This window comes from Mobula hypostoma, chromosome 24 (assembly GCF_963921235.1).
Source record: "Mobula hypostoma chromosome 24, sMobHyp1.1, whole genome shotgun sequence".
In the NCBI taxonomy this organism is placed as follows: domain Eukaryota; kingdom Metazoa; phylum Chordata; class Chondrichthyes; order Myliobatiformes; family Myliobatidae; genus Mobula; species Mobula hypostoma.
The window spans coordinates 25,350,227-25,365,999 of NC_086120.1; the positions used below are offsets into that span (position 1 = coordinate 25,350,227).

General features: G+C 42.4%; 1 protein-coding gene across 1 annotated transcript in view; it reads right to left on the reverse strand.

The window, feature by feature from the left end:
* sugp1 (SURP and G patch domain containing 1) overlaps positions 1–15,773 on the reverse strand; it is a 38,596-nt gene that overhangs the window by 15,131 nt on the left and 7,692 nt on the right. The window contains exons 2-4 of the mRNA XM_063032061.1: positions 11,182–11,383; positions 7,132–7,226; positions 4,072–4,317 (exon numbers count right to left, since the gene is read on the reverse strand). Of these exons, the coding sequence (XP_062888131.1) occupies positions 4,072–4,317; positions 7,132–7,226; positions 11,182–11,383 (543 nt within the window). The remainder of the gene's footprint in view (positions 1–4,071; positions 4,318–7,131; positions 7,227–11,181; positions 11,384–15,773) is intronic.

Below are 15,773 nucleotides of genomic sequence, written 5' to 3' on the forward strand. Positions count from 1 at the left end.
TACGGATTGTGAATAGCTGGGACCTGAGCATCAAATCATGAACTACTCTACTTGTCAGAACTTGCCAACCTGGGAATGATTTGCTTATTTCTACTTTTCGGGATTTTTCCAATAACCAATTCCCAATTCTTACTTTCCTGGTAACTTCCTCAAAAAACTTGAAGATTGGTTAGACACGACCTGCCATGCACAAAGCATGCTAATCATCCCAATCAGTCTACATTCATCCAAATACTCATACAGATGCAAGAATTGTACTACTTCTCGTCAATATGGAGGACACCACTTAAGCAATCACAATCTAGGTTCAAAGAAGTATGTGAACCTCTGTCTGGGGTAATGCCTTCCACAAAAGCTATTTGGAGTCAGGTGTTCCAATCAATGAGATGAGATTGGAGGTGTGGGTTGCAGAGGTGCCTTGCACTATAAAACAGATACACAAAGTCAGGTTCCTGACAGAGTCTGCTCTTCTCAAGAAAGATCTGTTTATGTGCACCATGCCTTGATCAAAACAACTTTCAGAGGTCCTTAGAAGAAGAATTGTAGAGATGTATGAAGCTGGAAAAGGCTACAAAAGCATTTCTAAAAATCTGAGTGTTCATCAGTCCACAGTAAGAGAAATTGTCTACAAATAGAGGAAATTCAGAACAGCTGCTACTCTCCCTCGGAGTGGGCGTCCTGCAAAGATCACACCAAGAGCTGAAGGAGATGGAAAAGAACCCAAAGGTAACAGCAAAAGATTTGCAGAAATCTTTAGAACCGGCTGAAGTCTCTGTTCATGTGTCCACTATAAGAAAAACACTGAACAAGAATGTTTTTCATGGAAAGACACTGTGGAGGAAACTGCTGCTCTCCAAAAAAAAAAACATTGCTGCACATCAAGTTTACAAAAAGTACCAAGGTATTTCACACTGCTTCTGGGACAACATTCTGTGGACAGTGAGACAAAAGTTGAACTTTTTGGCAGAAATGCATACCGCTACGTTTGGAGGAAAAAGGCAAACAAACACCAAAATCTCATCCCAACTGTGAAACATGGTGGAAGGAGCATCATGGTTTGGAGCTGCTTTGTTGCCTCAGGGTCTGGACAGGTTGCAATCGCTGAGGGAACAATGAGTTCAAAATTGTATCAAGACATTTTACAGGGGAATGTCAGGGTAGCAGTCCATCACCGGAAGCTTAATAGAAATTGGATAATGTAACAATGTAATGATCTGAAAGGCAAATCAACAAGAGTGGTTAAAAAAAAAGTTTTTTAAAAAATTCATATTTTGGAATGGCCGAGTCAAAGTCCTGACCTTAATCCCTTAGAAATGTTATGGAAGGACCTGAAGCAAGCAGTTCATGCAAGGAAGCCCACCAAAGTTGAAGCAATTTTGTAAGGAGGAATGGCCTAAAATTCCTCCTCGCCATTGAGCAGCTACAGGAAATGTTTGGTGGAGGTTGCTACCACTAAAGGAATTTCTACCAGTTATTAAATACAAGGGTTCACATAGCTTTTCCAGCCTGGACTGTGAATGATTAAACAATGTGTTCAATAAAGACATGGAAAGCGCAATTGTTTGTGTGTAATTAGTTTAGGCAGATTGTGTTCGTCTATTATTGTGACTTACATGAAGAACAGACCACATTTTATGAATAATTAATGAAGAAAACTTGGTAATTCCAAAGGGTTCACAAACTTTTTCTTGCACTGTCTATCGGTCCCTTAGAATACCTTCCAATAACTTTCCCATTACTGACATCAGGCTCACTAGCCTATAATTCCGATTTATTTTTAGATCCTTTCATAAACTGTGGAATATTAGCTATCCTTCAAACTTCCAAATCCTCACCTGTCACTAAGGATGATTTAAATACCCCCGCTAGAACCCCTGCAATTTCTGCACTTGCCTCCCAAAGGGAGTGAAGGAACACCCTGGGGATTTATCCGCCCTAATTATTCTGAAGACAGCAAACACCTCCTTCTCTGTAATCTGCATAGGGTCCATGACCTCACTGCTGCTTTGCTTCACTTCTAAACATTGTGTGTCCGTCTCCTGAGTAAATACAGACGCAAAAAAATCCATTTAAGATCTCCCCTCTCTCTTTTGGCTCCATGCATAGATTAACATCCTAATTTTCCAGAACACCAATATTGTCCCTCTTAACATAGCTGTATAATCCCTCTTTCACTTTGTCTGCTAAGGCAACCTCATGCCTTCTTTCAGCCCTCCTGATTTCTTTAAGTACTCTCTTGCATTTCTTATACTCCTCGAGTATAAGAAATGCAAGAGAATTCCTACCTGCCTATACCTGCTATGCAATTCCCTTTTTTTTTTAACCAGGGCCTCCTGAAAACCAAAGTTCTCTAAACCTTTTATTCTGACAGGAATATACAAGCTTTGTACTCTCAAAATTTCACTTCTGGAGGCCTCTGACTTACCAAGTGCACCTTTGCCAGAAAACAGCCTGTCCCAATCCACACTTGCCAAATTTTTTCTAATACCATCAAAACTGGCCTTTCTCCAATTTAGGGTCTCAACCCACAGACCAGACCTATCCTTTTCCATATTTACTTTGAAAATAATAGCATTATGATCACTGGATGCAAAGTGTTACTCTGCACCAAATTCTGTCACCTGCCCTGTCTCATTCCCTAATAGCAGATCAAGTATTGCATACTCTCTCGATGGGACTTCTACGTAATGATTAAGGACACTTTCTTAAAACACATTTGACAACTCTACTCCACCTAGTCATTTTGTGGTATGGGAGTCCCAGTCGATATGTGGAAAGTTAAAATCACCTACTATAACAACCTTATGTTTCTTTCAAGTTTGCGATCTCTACAAATTTATTCCTCTAAATCCTGCGGGCTGTTGGATGGTCTATAGTATAGCCCCATTAAAGTGGTCATGCTTTTCTTATTCCTCAGTTCCAGCCATAAAGCCTCACTAGACAAGTTCTCCAGTCTGTCCTTACTGAATACTCCTGTGACACTTTTCCTGACTAGTAACACCACCCCTCCCCCTTTAATCCCTCTCGCTCTGTTGCGTCAAAAACATCAGAACCCCAGAATACTGAGCTGCCAGTCCTGCCAGCAACCTGACCACCGTCTACCTTCTGTGAGGTCACCCCCCCCCTCACCCAGTATCCAAAGTACTATACCGATTGTTGAGGGGGTGCTCTGCATTGGCTGTTCAATTCCTTTCCCCTTCCTGACCATCACTCAGTCTCCTGTGTCCTGCACCTTGGCTGTAACTAATTTTCTATATGTCCTATTCATCATCCCCTCAGCCTCCTGAATGATCCAGAGTTCACCCATTTCCAGCTCCAACTCCTCAACCCGGAGTGTTAGAAGCTGCAGCTGGATGCCCTTCTCACAAGTGAAGTCGTCCCTGCCTTCCCAAATCCTGCAAGAGGAGCAGTCAACTATCTGGCCTGTTCTAACTGTGCAAATATAAAGAAGGAAAACCATAAATAAACGGGGGGGGGGGGGCGGTAATCTACCAAGAGGTTTTTTTTTGCCTTCTCTCACTCAAGCCTCTCTGCGCTGAAGGCTCAAAGAGCCAAAGCTTCAAATAACCAGTAACACTGCCCACTCCAAATATGGCTGCTCTGTTTGCCCCTGCCTTATTTTAATTTCTTTCAATCAATCCCGATCGCTGATTGAATATATTAATAGTATTCATATTAGCTGTCAACTAGAATTTAGGACACTAGAAAATATTGTGCAATCACAGAAATACGTCTTAAGTGCAGACTTCTTGATATTGGTTGCCACATTTCTAAAATGTGTATAAGGTACTAATGTTGAAAAAACAAATCCGAATGCTGAAGAAAATGAGTGAACAGTAGGTGTAGTGGGATTCGAACAGTATCCTCACTTTGTGCCAAGTCAAATTTCTGTCTATTTACTTACATCAAGGCACAAGTCAATAATTTCAAGAGGACTAGGACAAACACAACTGGCTTCTCTGCAAACCTCCCCGATTTCCAAACCTCTCAAATTTAATCCAGAATCTTTACTCAAATCATGCCAACAGCTACATTCTAATCTAGTTTTGTAGTTTAGAAAATTCAACTTACCTTTAACTTCTGCCCACTGTTCAAGATCATCATCCTCCTCTTCATCATCATCATCTGGTGACTGGAAGACGCTGGGACGGCTTGCCACTGGTGTTTGCTTGGCATGGGTATAGTTCTTCATTTGGCCTAAAGTGCTGCCCAAAGAGCTCATCCCCAGACCTGGTCGTTTCCCAATTAGAATCTGTCTCTTCTGTGACTGTGTTCCAGAAGTACTGGTGGTGTTGCTGCCATTACCAGTCGGTCCTCCTTTGGGGAAGAAAAAGTGTCTAGGATCAATTGGCCATCTGCACCAATCAAAAGCAGCAACCAAGTTGTATTGAAAATTGCCAATCTACCCATTCCCATAACCCTTGCAGTAAAGTTAACCTTTAATCTTACCTTAAATCCAGGATATAATATTTCAAGCTCCCAACCACCCATTTTTTGAAAACAACTATGAATATGTGTAATTAGTATGATTTTATGACAACTAATTCCCTTATTCATTCTTAAATGAAGCACACTGGCAAAATAGAGCAACTGCAGACTTCAAAGGAAGTAAAAATAAATGGACTGAATAAAATGATTTTGTTCTGAAGTTCCTGTTAAGTTCATGCCTATAATTAATGTAAATTGGCAAAGTGAAATTATATATTACTGTGGGGTGGAGTATGTCTTTACGTAGGTGCACAAGATAACATTTTACAGTCCCTATCAAAGTTGCTGGTGAACGCAGCAGGCCAGGCAGCATCTCTAGGAAGAGGTACAGTCGACGTTTCGGGCCAAGACCCTTCGTCAGGGCTAACTGAAGGAAGAGCTAGTAAGAGATTTTAAAGTGGGAGGGGGAGTGGGAGATCCAAAATGATAGGAGAAGACAGGAGGGGGAGGGATGGAGCCAAGAGCTGGACAGGTGATTGGCAAAAGGGATATGAAAGGATCATGGGACAGGAGGCCCAGGGAGAAGGAAAAGGGGGAGGGGGGAAAAAACCCAGAGGATTGTCAAGGGGTATAGTCGGAGGGACAGAGGGAGAAAAAGGAGAGAGAGAGAGAGTATGTGTGTATATAAATAAAAAATGGATGGGGTATGGCTGGTGTAAGAAATTTAAAAGGTCATATGGCCTAATTTTATTCCTTTATCTTATGGTTTTAAAGTTCTTTGTAGCAAATATAGCATCTTCCATTACGCGGTCACATCTAATGCAGCACCCCATATTGGGAACATCTTTGAAGAAGGTTTTATCAATGGAACAAAATGCCTTTAAAACCTTTTCATAGTAAGCTGTTTGGTTCTCTGCCTGTTCTTTTGCTTCTCGTGTCCTTGATTGCCCAAACACTAAGAGATCCTAACTTGCAAGCATTGTGCTATGTGATTCCAGTATTTCCAAGTCATCCTATTTGCTATGTCAAGCCCAGCTTTATGTGCCAATGTGATAATGTATTTATGGAATGTTTTTTGGGTTCACAAACTCAAAGGCTGTGCACATACCCTAGCTATAATTTACTCCACACAAGATTCACTGTTCCATGGATTTCATCACCCCAAGAAACAGAGATAGCCCATGGTCTTCTTGATATTGCATCTCTTCCAAATTTCATTGATGGGTCTGTCATTGCTGCTCAAATCTGAAACCAGAGTGCTTCATTACTTTCAATCAGTCTTGAAAATAAAGGTAACACACTAGTCCAGATAACAATGAAGTGACACTGGAGGAAAGAACCTGAATGCATTTGGCTTCATTGCCAAAGTCAATCAGATGTCCAGGTGCTCTGTCAATAACGAGCAAGTCTTTGCGATCCAGGTCATTCCTCACACATTATGTTCTGATGAAGAGTGAGAAATAACATGATATGGGAAAAGCACAGCTATCATCCCAGCTTTGCCAATTGCCACAACAATGGCCTCTCAATATCCTTTGGAGACTTTGGGTTTTATAAGTGGTAGCTAAGCTTGAAATAATACAGAAGGACCTGTATTATTAATGGATTCCATTAGTTCCCTGCCCTCTAATATTAGGGATTATTTGTTCTCACAGATAAAGTCTCCCAGATCAAAGACACCCATCTTAATCAACTACATTTTCATGAAAACTCCTACATATTCTATAAATTGAGGAACAGGTGTAATTAAAATGCCACTAAAATGCAAAAATCCTCCTTATTCCGTCAAATGTAAAGATTTCTTTCCATGTGTCTTTTCAACTCTTAAATAGCTGAATCACTATCTTCTATGTTCAAAGAGGGTGCAAGCTAAATAACAAAAAGTATGATTATAGTGGGATAAGATGTTACAGGTTGACTGCACAACTGCATACATGGGAATGATAAAATTAGAGTTGTATGAAATGCATGGAACAGAAGAGTTTTATGTATTTTACACTGGTTGGAAAAGGCCTGAGCAATTGAGTGGTCTATGTCTATGTTGCTTTAGTCCCCAATCTGCACTCCTGTTCAATATGAAGAAACAATCAGATTGTCAGTGTTCAAACACCTCTTACTACATGCCAGATCACAACCCTACTAATGAATGTGATACCATTGCCTTTAGGTCAGCTGAGACTCAATTTCCACAGGACATCTTCAATCCACAGTCTCGAACTTCATAGTCCCACAGCCCTGTAAAGCTTATTTCTACCTCCTCCCCAAAGTTTGATAGGCAAGGCGATCTTGGTAGACTAATGTTTTAAGAGGCTCTTGTTCCACAGAACTTACACTTCCTTTATTCTTCTAGTTCTTTAGATGTACATCCATAACTTGGTCACAATGGATAAACTTGGTCTCCACCTTACCACAGATGTTCAGTTTGCATCACTTCTCCTCAGCCTCTCTGCAACTTAAGCTCACTTATTGTCTCATCTATCCATTGCTGATGAAAAGTCATCCACCTGAAACACGTAATCAGTTTCCTTCTCTACAAGTGCTGCCTGATCTGCCAAGAATCCCAAATATATTTGAGTAAGATTGAGATAGCTTTTTTAGAGTTGTGAACTAAGGAAGGCACTGTGGTGACACAAGTACCCCAAACGCTGATCTTTCATTATAACTCAGAGCTCCACCACATCCTGCAATCCAAACTCTCCTTACCTGAACTTGCTTTCTCTTTCTGCATCTTTAGGAATTCCTGCAGGAAGCTCCCATCATTGGCAAATTTGTTGGATGTGTTCGCTTCATCATTATCTCTGCAAAATAATTAGATCAACAATGAATTCCAGACAAACCAGCAAAAAAAATATAGAAAGGCCTCAATACTTAAGTTTCAAAATTCAACTAGGTTGCTCTAAAATAGGCTATGAATTGAGTAAACCTCAGGCCCATTGGGTTGAAAGTCTACACAGTGCAAGGACTAAATCTATGCAGAGAGAAGTTGCTTTTCAAAATACATGTCTACCCAAAGAAGACTAGAAAGAATAAATCATATATATCTTTATAAATTGTTCAGTTTACTCAATGAACACAACACTAACACAAAGTAAGAGAGGTGGGATTCAAAAACTTGTCTGTAGGATCAATACTTTCGTGAGCCAGTTGTGGTGCAGGACATGGAATAAATAAATTAGTAGATGTAACAGGAATTCTATAGTAATCATGCGGAACACTAGTCTACATACAAGTGGACAAATCAATAATTATAACGTGAGTGAATGTAAATGAGATGGATTTCTAGGTCGATAAGCCAAGGAATTATTTTGGATCTAGTATTGCTGTGTAGGCCTCCTTCAAAAGCATGACCATAACATGAACTAATTTTACATTCATTTCAAAATTGATTATGCTAATCTGAAACTATGGCTTTCAATCTAAAAGGAAATTATGAGTTTAGTTGTGATATACTGTGAAACTATGTGAAGGGGCTTAGCAGTAAACAGACTATGACTATGTTTGACAGAATAATACATGATATGCAACAGGTTAAGTTGCCCAACCATGGATTCCAGCAGAAGTTAAATTGCAAGAGAAAAATCTTATATTGAACAGAAAAATCCAGAGGATTGGTAACAATCTAAAATCTAGTAAGTGATTAAAAAGACACAAAAAAGTAGAGTTACGAGAATAAAGTATTGAGAAGCATACAAAACAGTTTGTAAAACTCACTGTTTCACAAAAATGAAAAGATGAAATGAGAACAAATATGGCTCTCCTAGATAAAGAAAGAGAATTTATGATTGCAAATATTGATTGGCAAAGGAATGAAATAAATGCTTTGTGCTGGTCTTCCCAGAAGACACAAAAATATTAGAGAATAGCCCATTATAAAACAATAAAATTAATGTGCTTGTAAAAAAACAGAACCATCAAAGTTAATGAGACTGAAAATGGGTAAATTCCAGGACCAAATGATTCATATTCTAGAGTTTTGAAAGATATAGTTATAGAGATTGTGGTTGATGTAGTTATTCTACTCCAAAATCTGAGAAAGGAAAATGAGAGAAAACAATAAGCTGCCAAACTCATAAATGTAGTATTGAAAATGCTAGACTCTATAATATCCCCAGTTTTACTCCAAACTCGTCTTCCGCTACACTGACGATTGCATTGGTGCTGCTTCAGGCACCCATGCTGAGCTACTCAATTTCAGCAATTTTGCTTCCAACTTCCACCCTGCCCTTAAATTCACTTGGGCCATCTCTAACACTTCCCTCACCTTTCTTGATCTCTCCGTTTCCACCCCTGGAGGAAAAACTGCCTACTAACCTCTTTTACTTGGACTATACATCTTCCCACCTTACCTCCTATAAAAATGTTATTCCTTTTTCTCAGTTTCTTTGCCTCTGCTGCATCTTTTCTCAGGATGCGGCTTTCCACTACAGGATATCAGAGATGTCCTTCTTTTTTAAAGATCAAAGTTTCCCTCCCTCTGCTATTGATGCTGCGCTCACCTACATCTCCTCCACTTCCTGTATATCTGTTCTCACACCACCTTCCATGATCATAATAGTGATAAGAGTCCCTCTTGTCCTTACCTACCACCCCATCGGCCTCTGCATCCAACACATTATCCTCCACAACTTCTGCCATCTCCAAGGGAACACTACCATTTAACATATCTTTACCACCACCCCACCCCCACTTTCTGCAGGGATTGCTCCCCTCTGTGATTCCCTTGTCTTTTCATCCCTCCCCACTAATCTCCCTCCTGGCATTTATCCCTGTAAACGGCCTAAGTGCTAAACCTGCCCATTCACCTCCTCCCTCCCCTGCATTCTGAGCCCCAGACAGTCCTTCCAGGTGAGGGAACACTTCACCTGCAAATTTGTCGGAGTCATCTGTTGTGCCTGATGCTCTCAACGTGGCCTTCTATACATTGGTGAGATCGCTCGTAAGTTGGGGGACCACTTTGTTGAGCACCTCCGCAGCATCCACCACAAGCGAGACTTCACGGTGGCCAAACACTTTAATTCCGATTGCCATTCCCGTTCTGACGTGTCAATCCATGGCCTCCTCTTGTGCCACCCTCAGGGTGGAGGAGGAACACTATATATTCTGTCTATATACCCTCCAACATGATGGCATGAATACTGATTTCTCCTTCTGGTGAACAAACTCTCTTCCCCGTCCCCCTTTTCTCACTCTGACCTTTTACTTCTTCTCACCCGCCTACCAATTCCCCATGGGTCCCCTCCTCCTTCCCTTTCTCCTATTGTCCACTCTCATCTTTCAGATTCTGCATTCTTCTCCAACCCTTGACCTTTCCCCTCCACCTGGCTTCACCTGTCACCTTCCAGCAAGCCTCTTTCCCCTCCACCCATTGTTTAATTCAGGCATCTCCACCTTTCTCTCTCAGTCCTGAAGAAGGGTCTCCATCCAAAACATTGAGCCTTTACTCTTTTCTATCTAATACGGGATTTGACACTGATTAGAAAATAATTTGACTGATGAATGTAAATGTGGATTTATTAAAGGGAAATCATACTTGACCAGGCTGTTAAGAGTTCTTTGAGGAATGCCTTTAAGTAGATGAGGGAGAATCAATAGGTATGGCATAACTGGATTTTCAGAAGGCTTTCTTAAAAAGATCCCACACAAATTACTTAACAAGATTAGATCACATGGAATTAAGATACTGGTATGGATTGTTAGTTAACAAGTAAAAACGAAGTATAGAAAGAAACATGTTCTTTGAAGATGGGCAGGCAGTAACTAATGAAGTACTGCAGATATCAGGGATAGGGACCCAGAAATTCAGTTTATAACAATTATCTATTTTGCTAATGCCATGAAGTGTTCCCAATGGCATGCACCTCACATAGCCTCTGACAACCAAGTCCAACTCATGGCTTTCATGTGTGACTTAGCTACTAAGCCTGGTGGAACCTTTTCTACTGACAGGAGAAGGGGCAAAACAGGTTACTGCCAACTTAAAAGCAGTTGCTTCGGGCAGATGGGGCTCGTCAGCCATGGTTGGCAGCTCATCGAGAAGAAGGAAAACTCTGATCTCAAATCTCCACTGCCTTGCAGCTATACCCACTCATGGGGAAGGCTTCAGGAGTAAACCCTGATGGGAAAAATCTGGAGCTGCAGTCCCTACGTTGAACTCAACACTGACTGGCAAATCCTGTGACACTGTCAGTACCAAACTTTATAAGTCTCCGCTGTTCCTTTGGGTTCATCAGATACATGGAGAGGGGAAGCTTGCTACATGGGCAACAGCTTGTTCTCCATATCGTACTGCCCAGGATTTCATACCAGGACAGCCGCCAGGACACAACATCCATGGTTGACCCTGACCGAAGGAGGCATCACTCACTCAGTGCAATAAAACTGATTGGAAATGCATTAGTGTTGAGATGCAGAGGTTTAAAAGATGTAAACAAGCAGAGTGAGCAGCCAAAAACACTGCAGTTGGAATAAAATGCAGAAAAGATATGAGGTATGGACTTTGAGAGAAGTGAAATAAATGCTGGAAATTTTTATAATGGTGAATCAGGGTTCAAATAGACAAGAGTTCTTTACTACTTGCCAACCTGAATATAACCTATTTATTCTTTCACTTTTCTTTTTGTTAATCTGTCCTCTACCCATGCAGACACATTATCCAAACTCTATCCATTACAATCAAATTCTTCATCTCAAAGGACACAAATTATTTAGAAGTAAACTGAACACAACTAATGGCAGGTACTAATTGGCACTTACTGAGCCGGTGCTGCTTGTAACTTTGTGAAGCTGCCCTTCTTAGCCTTCTCCATTTTGGCCTCGATTTCCTTTTTCTTCTGTGCTATCAGCTCCTCTTGTTTCATTAGGTTCACATACAATTTATTTGGTCTATTGGAGGAGCCTAGGCGCTCCAGACTAAAGGATCGTTCACCACTGGACTTGATGCCTCCACCAGTCTTTCCTGCATTAAGGAAAAGGCAAAATCCAAAATAATTAAATCAAGATAGTTATGCAAAAAAGGCATGGTTAATACCAATCAGTCTTTACAGTCAGTAGAACACAATGTCAAATATTACTATTCCAAAATGCACTCCCTTTGAACACTTACTTACACTTAACTGCAGTCAAACCACTATTAGTGTTTGATCCGGAACCTGATAACTGCAGATGTTTGATAATATAATCACATAAAAATGTTTAGGAAACTTTCATACTGAATTTATGAAAACACTTAGGATAGACTGGCATGAATACAACTGTTATTTAATCTGTATTCTGCCCTTTGCTTCCACATCATTGTTTACTGCATTGCAAACTTGATATGCTGATTATATACAAGAGTATTTCTTCTGTAATTCATACTGTCATTTTAAATCCACTGGTAGCCGTGTATCCATCCAGAAATCACACAGTGATTGACCGATACCTTTATGTGGTTACCACACCTGCATCTACATAATGAGATGGAATTACAGATCTCTGTGCAAGAGTAGGACTATACTTACAGTGATACACTGGTACACATCAGTATTATATCCATGTATAGTCACAGATAAATGTACCCCATTTATATAGCCTCTAGCCTTTACTGTACCCTAGGGTTCTAAAATATCAGACCTGTACCATCAGTATCATAAACTATTAGTCATGAATCCACAAAATTAAACTTCTGCATCATTCAGATCATAATATCCTCTTGGGTCAGAAGCAAAATGTTGGGAAACTACAATTAAACATTGCACTACTAGATCTAGACTGTCCTAAAATTTTGGACATTTTATTGAAATTAGTCATGGCTCAGTGAATGGTATTTTGAAACAAAAATCAAAACAAACCCAAGGAGGCTTTCCCAATGCAAGACTGATGAACTATAGTGCTTGAAAAGGTGCCATATTTCAAATAAGATATGAAATCAAGACCATCCACTTAGGTGTATGTAAAAACTGCAATCGCATTAATCAAAGGAAAGTAGTGAGTTTTCTCCATTTGATGGCAATAGACAGGAATTGATTGGCAAAAACAGTCTGTAGGTAAAGGGGACTCTGACAAGGAGGAACCTTTTAAAATTGAGATAGTGAGAGTTCAGGATCAGCATATTCCTGCTGGAGTGAAAGGTAAAGCTGGTTGACTCTGATCAAGCAAAGGGAGGCTCACATCAAATATAGGCTGCTGGGATGAAGAAAATAAGGGATATAGGAGAGAAGTCATGAGGGCAAAAAAAGACTTATGCAACACACATCAAAGTTGCTGGTGAACACAGCAGGCCAGGCAGCATCTGTAGGAAGAGGTGCAGTCGACGTTTCAGGCCGAGACCCTTCGTCAGGACTAACTGAAGGAAGAGTGAGTAAGGGATTTGAAAGTTGGAGGGGGAGGGGGAGATGCAAAATGATAGGAGAAGACAGGAGGGGGAGGGATAGAGCCAAGAGCTGGACAGGTGATAGGCAAAAGGGGATACGAGAGGATCATGGGACAGGAGGTCCGGGAAGAAAGACAAGGCGGGGGGGACCCAGAGGATGGACAAGAGGTATATTCAGAGGGACAGAGGGAGAAAAAGGAGAGTGAGAGAAAGAATGTGCATAAAAATAAGTAACAGATGGGGTACGAGGGGGAGGTGGGGCATTAGCGGAAGTTAGAGAAGTCGATGTTCATGCCATCAGGTTGGAGGCTACCCAGACGGAATATAAGGTGTTGTTCCTCCAACCTGAGTGTGGCTTCATCTTTACAGTAGAGGAGGCCGTGGATAGACATGTCAGAATGGGAATGGGATGTGGAATTAAAATGTGTGGCCACTGGGAGATCCTGCTTTCTCTGACGGACAGAGCGTAGATGTTCAGCAAAGCGGTCTCCCAGTCTGCGTCGGGTCTCGCCAATATATAAAAGGCCACATCGGGAGCACCGGACGCAGTATATCACCCCAGTCGACTCACAGGTGAAGTGTTGCCTCACCTGGAAGGACTGTTTGGGGCCCTGAATGGTGGTAAGGGAGGAAGTGTAAGGGCATGTGTAGCACTTGTTCTGCTTACACGGATAAGTGCCAGGAGGGAGATCAGTGGGGAGGGATGGGGAGGACGAATGGACAAGGGAGTTGTGTAGGGAGCGATCCCTGCGGAATGCAGAGAGAGGGGGGGAGGGAAAGATGTGCCTAGTGGTGGGATCCCGTTGGAGGTGGCGGAAGTTACGGAGAATAATATGTTGGACCCGGAGGCTGGTGGGGTGGTAGGTGAGGACCAGGGGAACCCTATCTCTAGTGGGGTGGCGGGAGGATGGAGTGAGAGCAGATGTACGTGAAATGGGGGAGATGCGTTTAAGAGCAGAGTTGATAGTGGAGGAAGGGAAGCCCCTTTCTTTAAAAAATGAAGACATCTCCCTCGTCCTAGAATGAAAAGCCTCATCCTGAGAGCAGATGCGGCGGAGACAGAGGAATTGCGAGAAGGGGATGGCGTTTTTGCAAGAGACAGGGTGAGAAGAGGAATAGTCCAGATAGCTGTGAGAGTCAGTAGGCTTATAGTAGACATCAGTGGATAAGCTGTCTCCAGAGACAGAGACAGAAAGATCTAGAAAGGGGAGGGAGGTGTCGGAAATGGACCAGGTAAACTTGAAGGCAGGGTGAAAGTTGGAGGCAAAGTTAATAAAGTCAACGAGTTCTGCATGCGTGCAGGAAGCAGCGTCAACGAGTTCTGCATGCGTCCAACTTTCACCCTGCCCTCAAGTTTACTTGGTCCATTTCCGACACCTCCCTCCCCTTTCTAGATCTTTCTGTCTCTGTCTCTGGAGACAGCTTATCCACTGATGTCTACTATAAGCCTACTGACTCTCACAGCTATCTGGACTATTCCTCTTCTCACCCTGTCTCTTGCAAAAACGCCATCCCCTTCTCGCAATTCCTCCATCTCCGCTGCATCTGCTCTCAGGATGAGGCTTTTCATTCTAGGACGAGGGAGATGTCTCCCTTTTTTAAAGAAAGGGGCTTCCCTTCCTCCACTATCAACTCTGCTCTTAAACGCATCTCCCCCATTTCACGTACGTCTGCTCTCACTCCATCCTCCCGCCACCCCACTAGGAATAGGGTTCCCCCGGTCCTCACCTACCACCCCACCAGCCTCCGGGTCCAACATATTATTCTCCGTAACTTCCGCCACCTCCAACGGGATCCCACCACTAAGCACATCTTTCCCTCCCCCCCCCCCGCATTCCACAGGGATTGCTCCCTACGCAACTTCCTTGTCCATTCATCCTCCCCATCCCTCCCCACTGATCTCCCTCCTGGCACTTATCCGTGTAAGCGGAACAAGTGCTACACATGCCCTTACACTTCCTCCCTTACCACCATTCAGGGCCCCAAACAGTCCTTCCAGGTGAGGCAACACTTCACCTGTGAGTCGACTGGGGTGATATACTGCGTCCGGTGCTCCCGATGTGGCCTTTTATATATTGGCGAGACCCGACGCAGACTGGGATACCGCTTTGCTGAACATCTATGCTCTGTCCGCCAGAGAAAGCAGGATCTCCCAGTGGTCACACATTTTAATTCCACATCCCATTCCCATTCTGACATGTCTATCCACAGCCTCCTCTACTGTCAAGATGAAGCCACACTCAGGTTGGAGGAACAACACCTTATATACCGTCTGGGTAGCCTCCAACCTGATGGCATGAACATCGACTTCTCTAACTTCCGCTAAGGCCCCACCTCCCCCTCGTACCCCATCTGTTACTTATTTTTATGCACACATACTTTCTCTCACTCTCCTTTTTCTCCCTCTGTCCCTCTGAATATACCTCTTGCCCATCCTCTGGGACCCCCCCGTCTTTCTTCCCGGACCTCCTGTCCCATGATCCTCTCGTATCCCCTTTTGCCTATCACCTGTCCAGCTCTTGGCTCTATCCCTCTCCCTCCTGTCTTCTCCTATCATTTTGGATCTCCCCCTCCCCCTCCAACTTTCAAATCCCTTACTCACTCTTCCTTCAGTTAGTCCTGACGAAGGGTCTCGGCCTGAAACGTCGACTGCAGCTCTTCCTACAGATGCTGCTTGGCCTGCTGCGTTCACCAGCAACTTTAATGTGTGTTGCTTGAATTTCCAGCATCTGCAGAATTCCTGTTGTTTGCGTTTAAAAAAAAAAGACTTATGATGGTTTTGGCAGATAGGCAAAGGAGAATCTCAAGAGATTCTGTAAATACATTAAGTGCGAAACAGCAAGAGAATAGGACCCTTTAAGCATCCCATGTGGCCATCTACCTGTGGAGCTATGGGAGACGGGCAAATCATTGAATATTTTTCATCTGTATTTACCATGGAGGTCATGGAAGCTAGGGAATTCAGGAAAGAGAATACTAATGCCTTAAAACATAT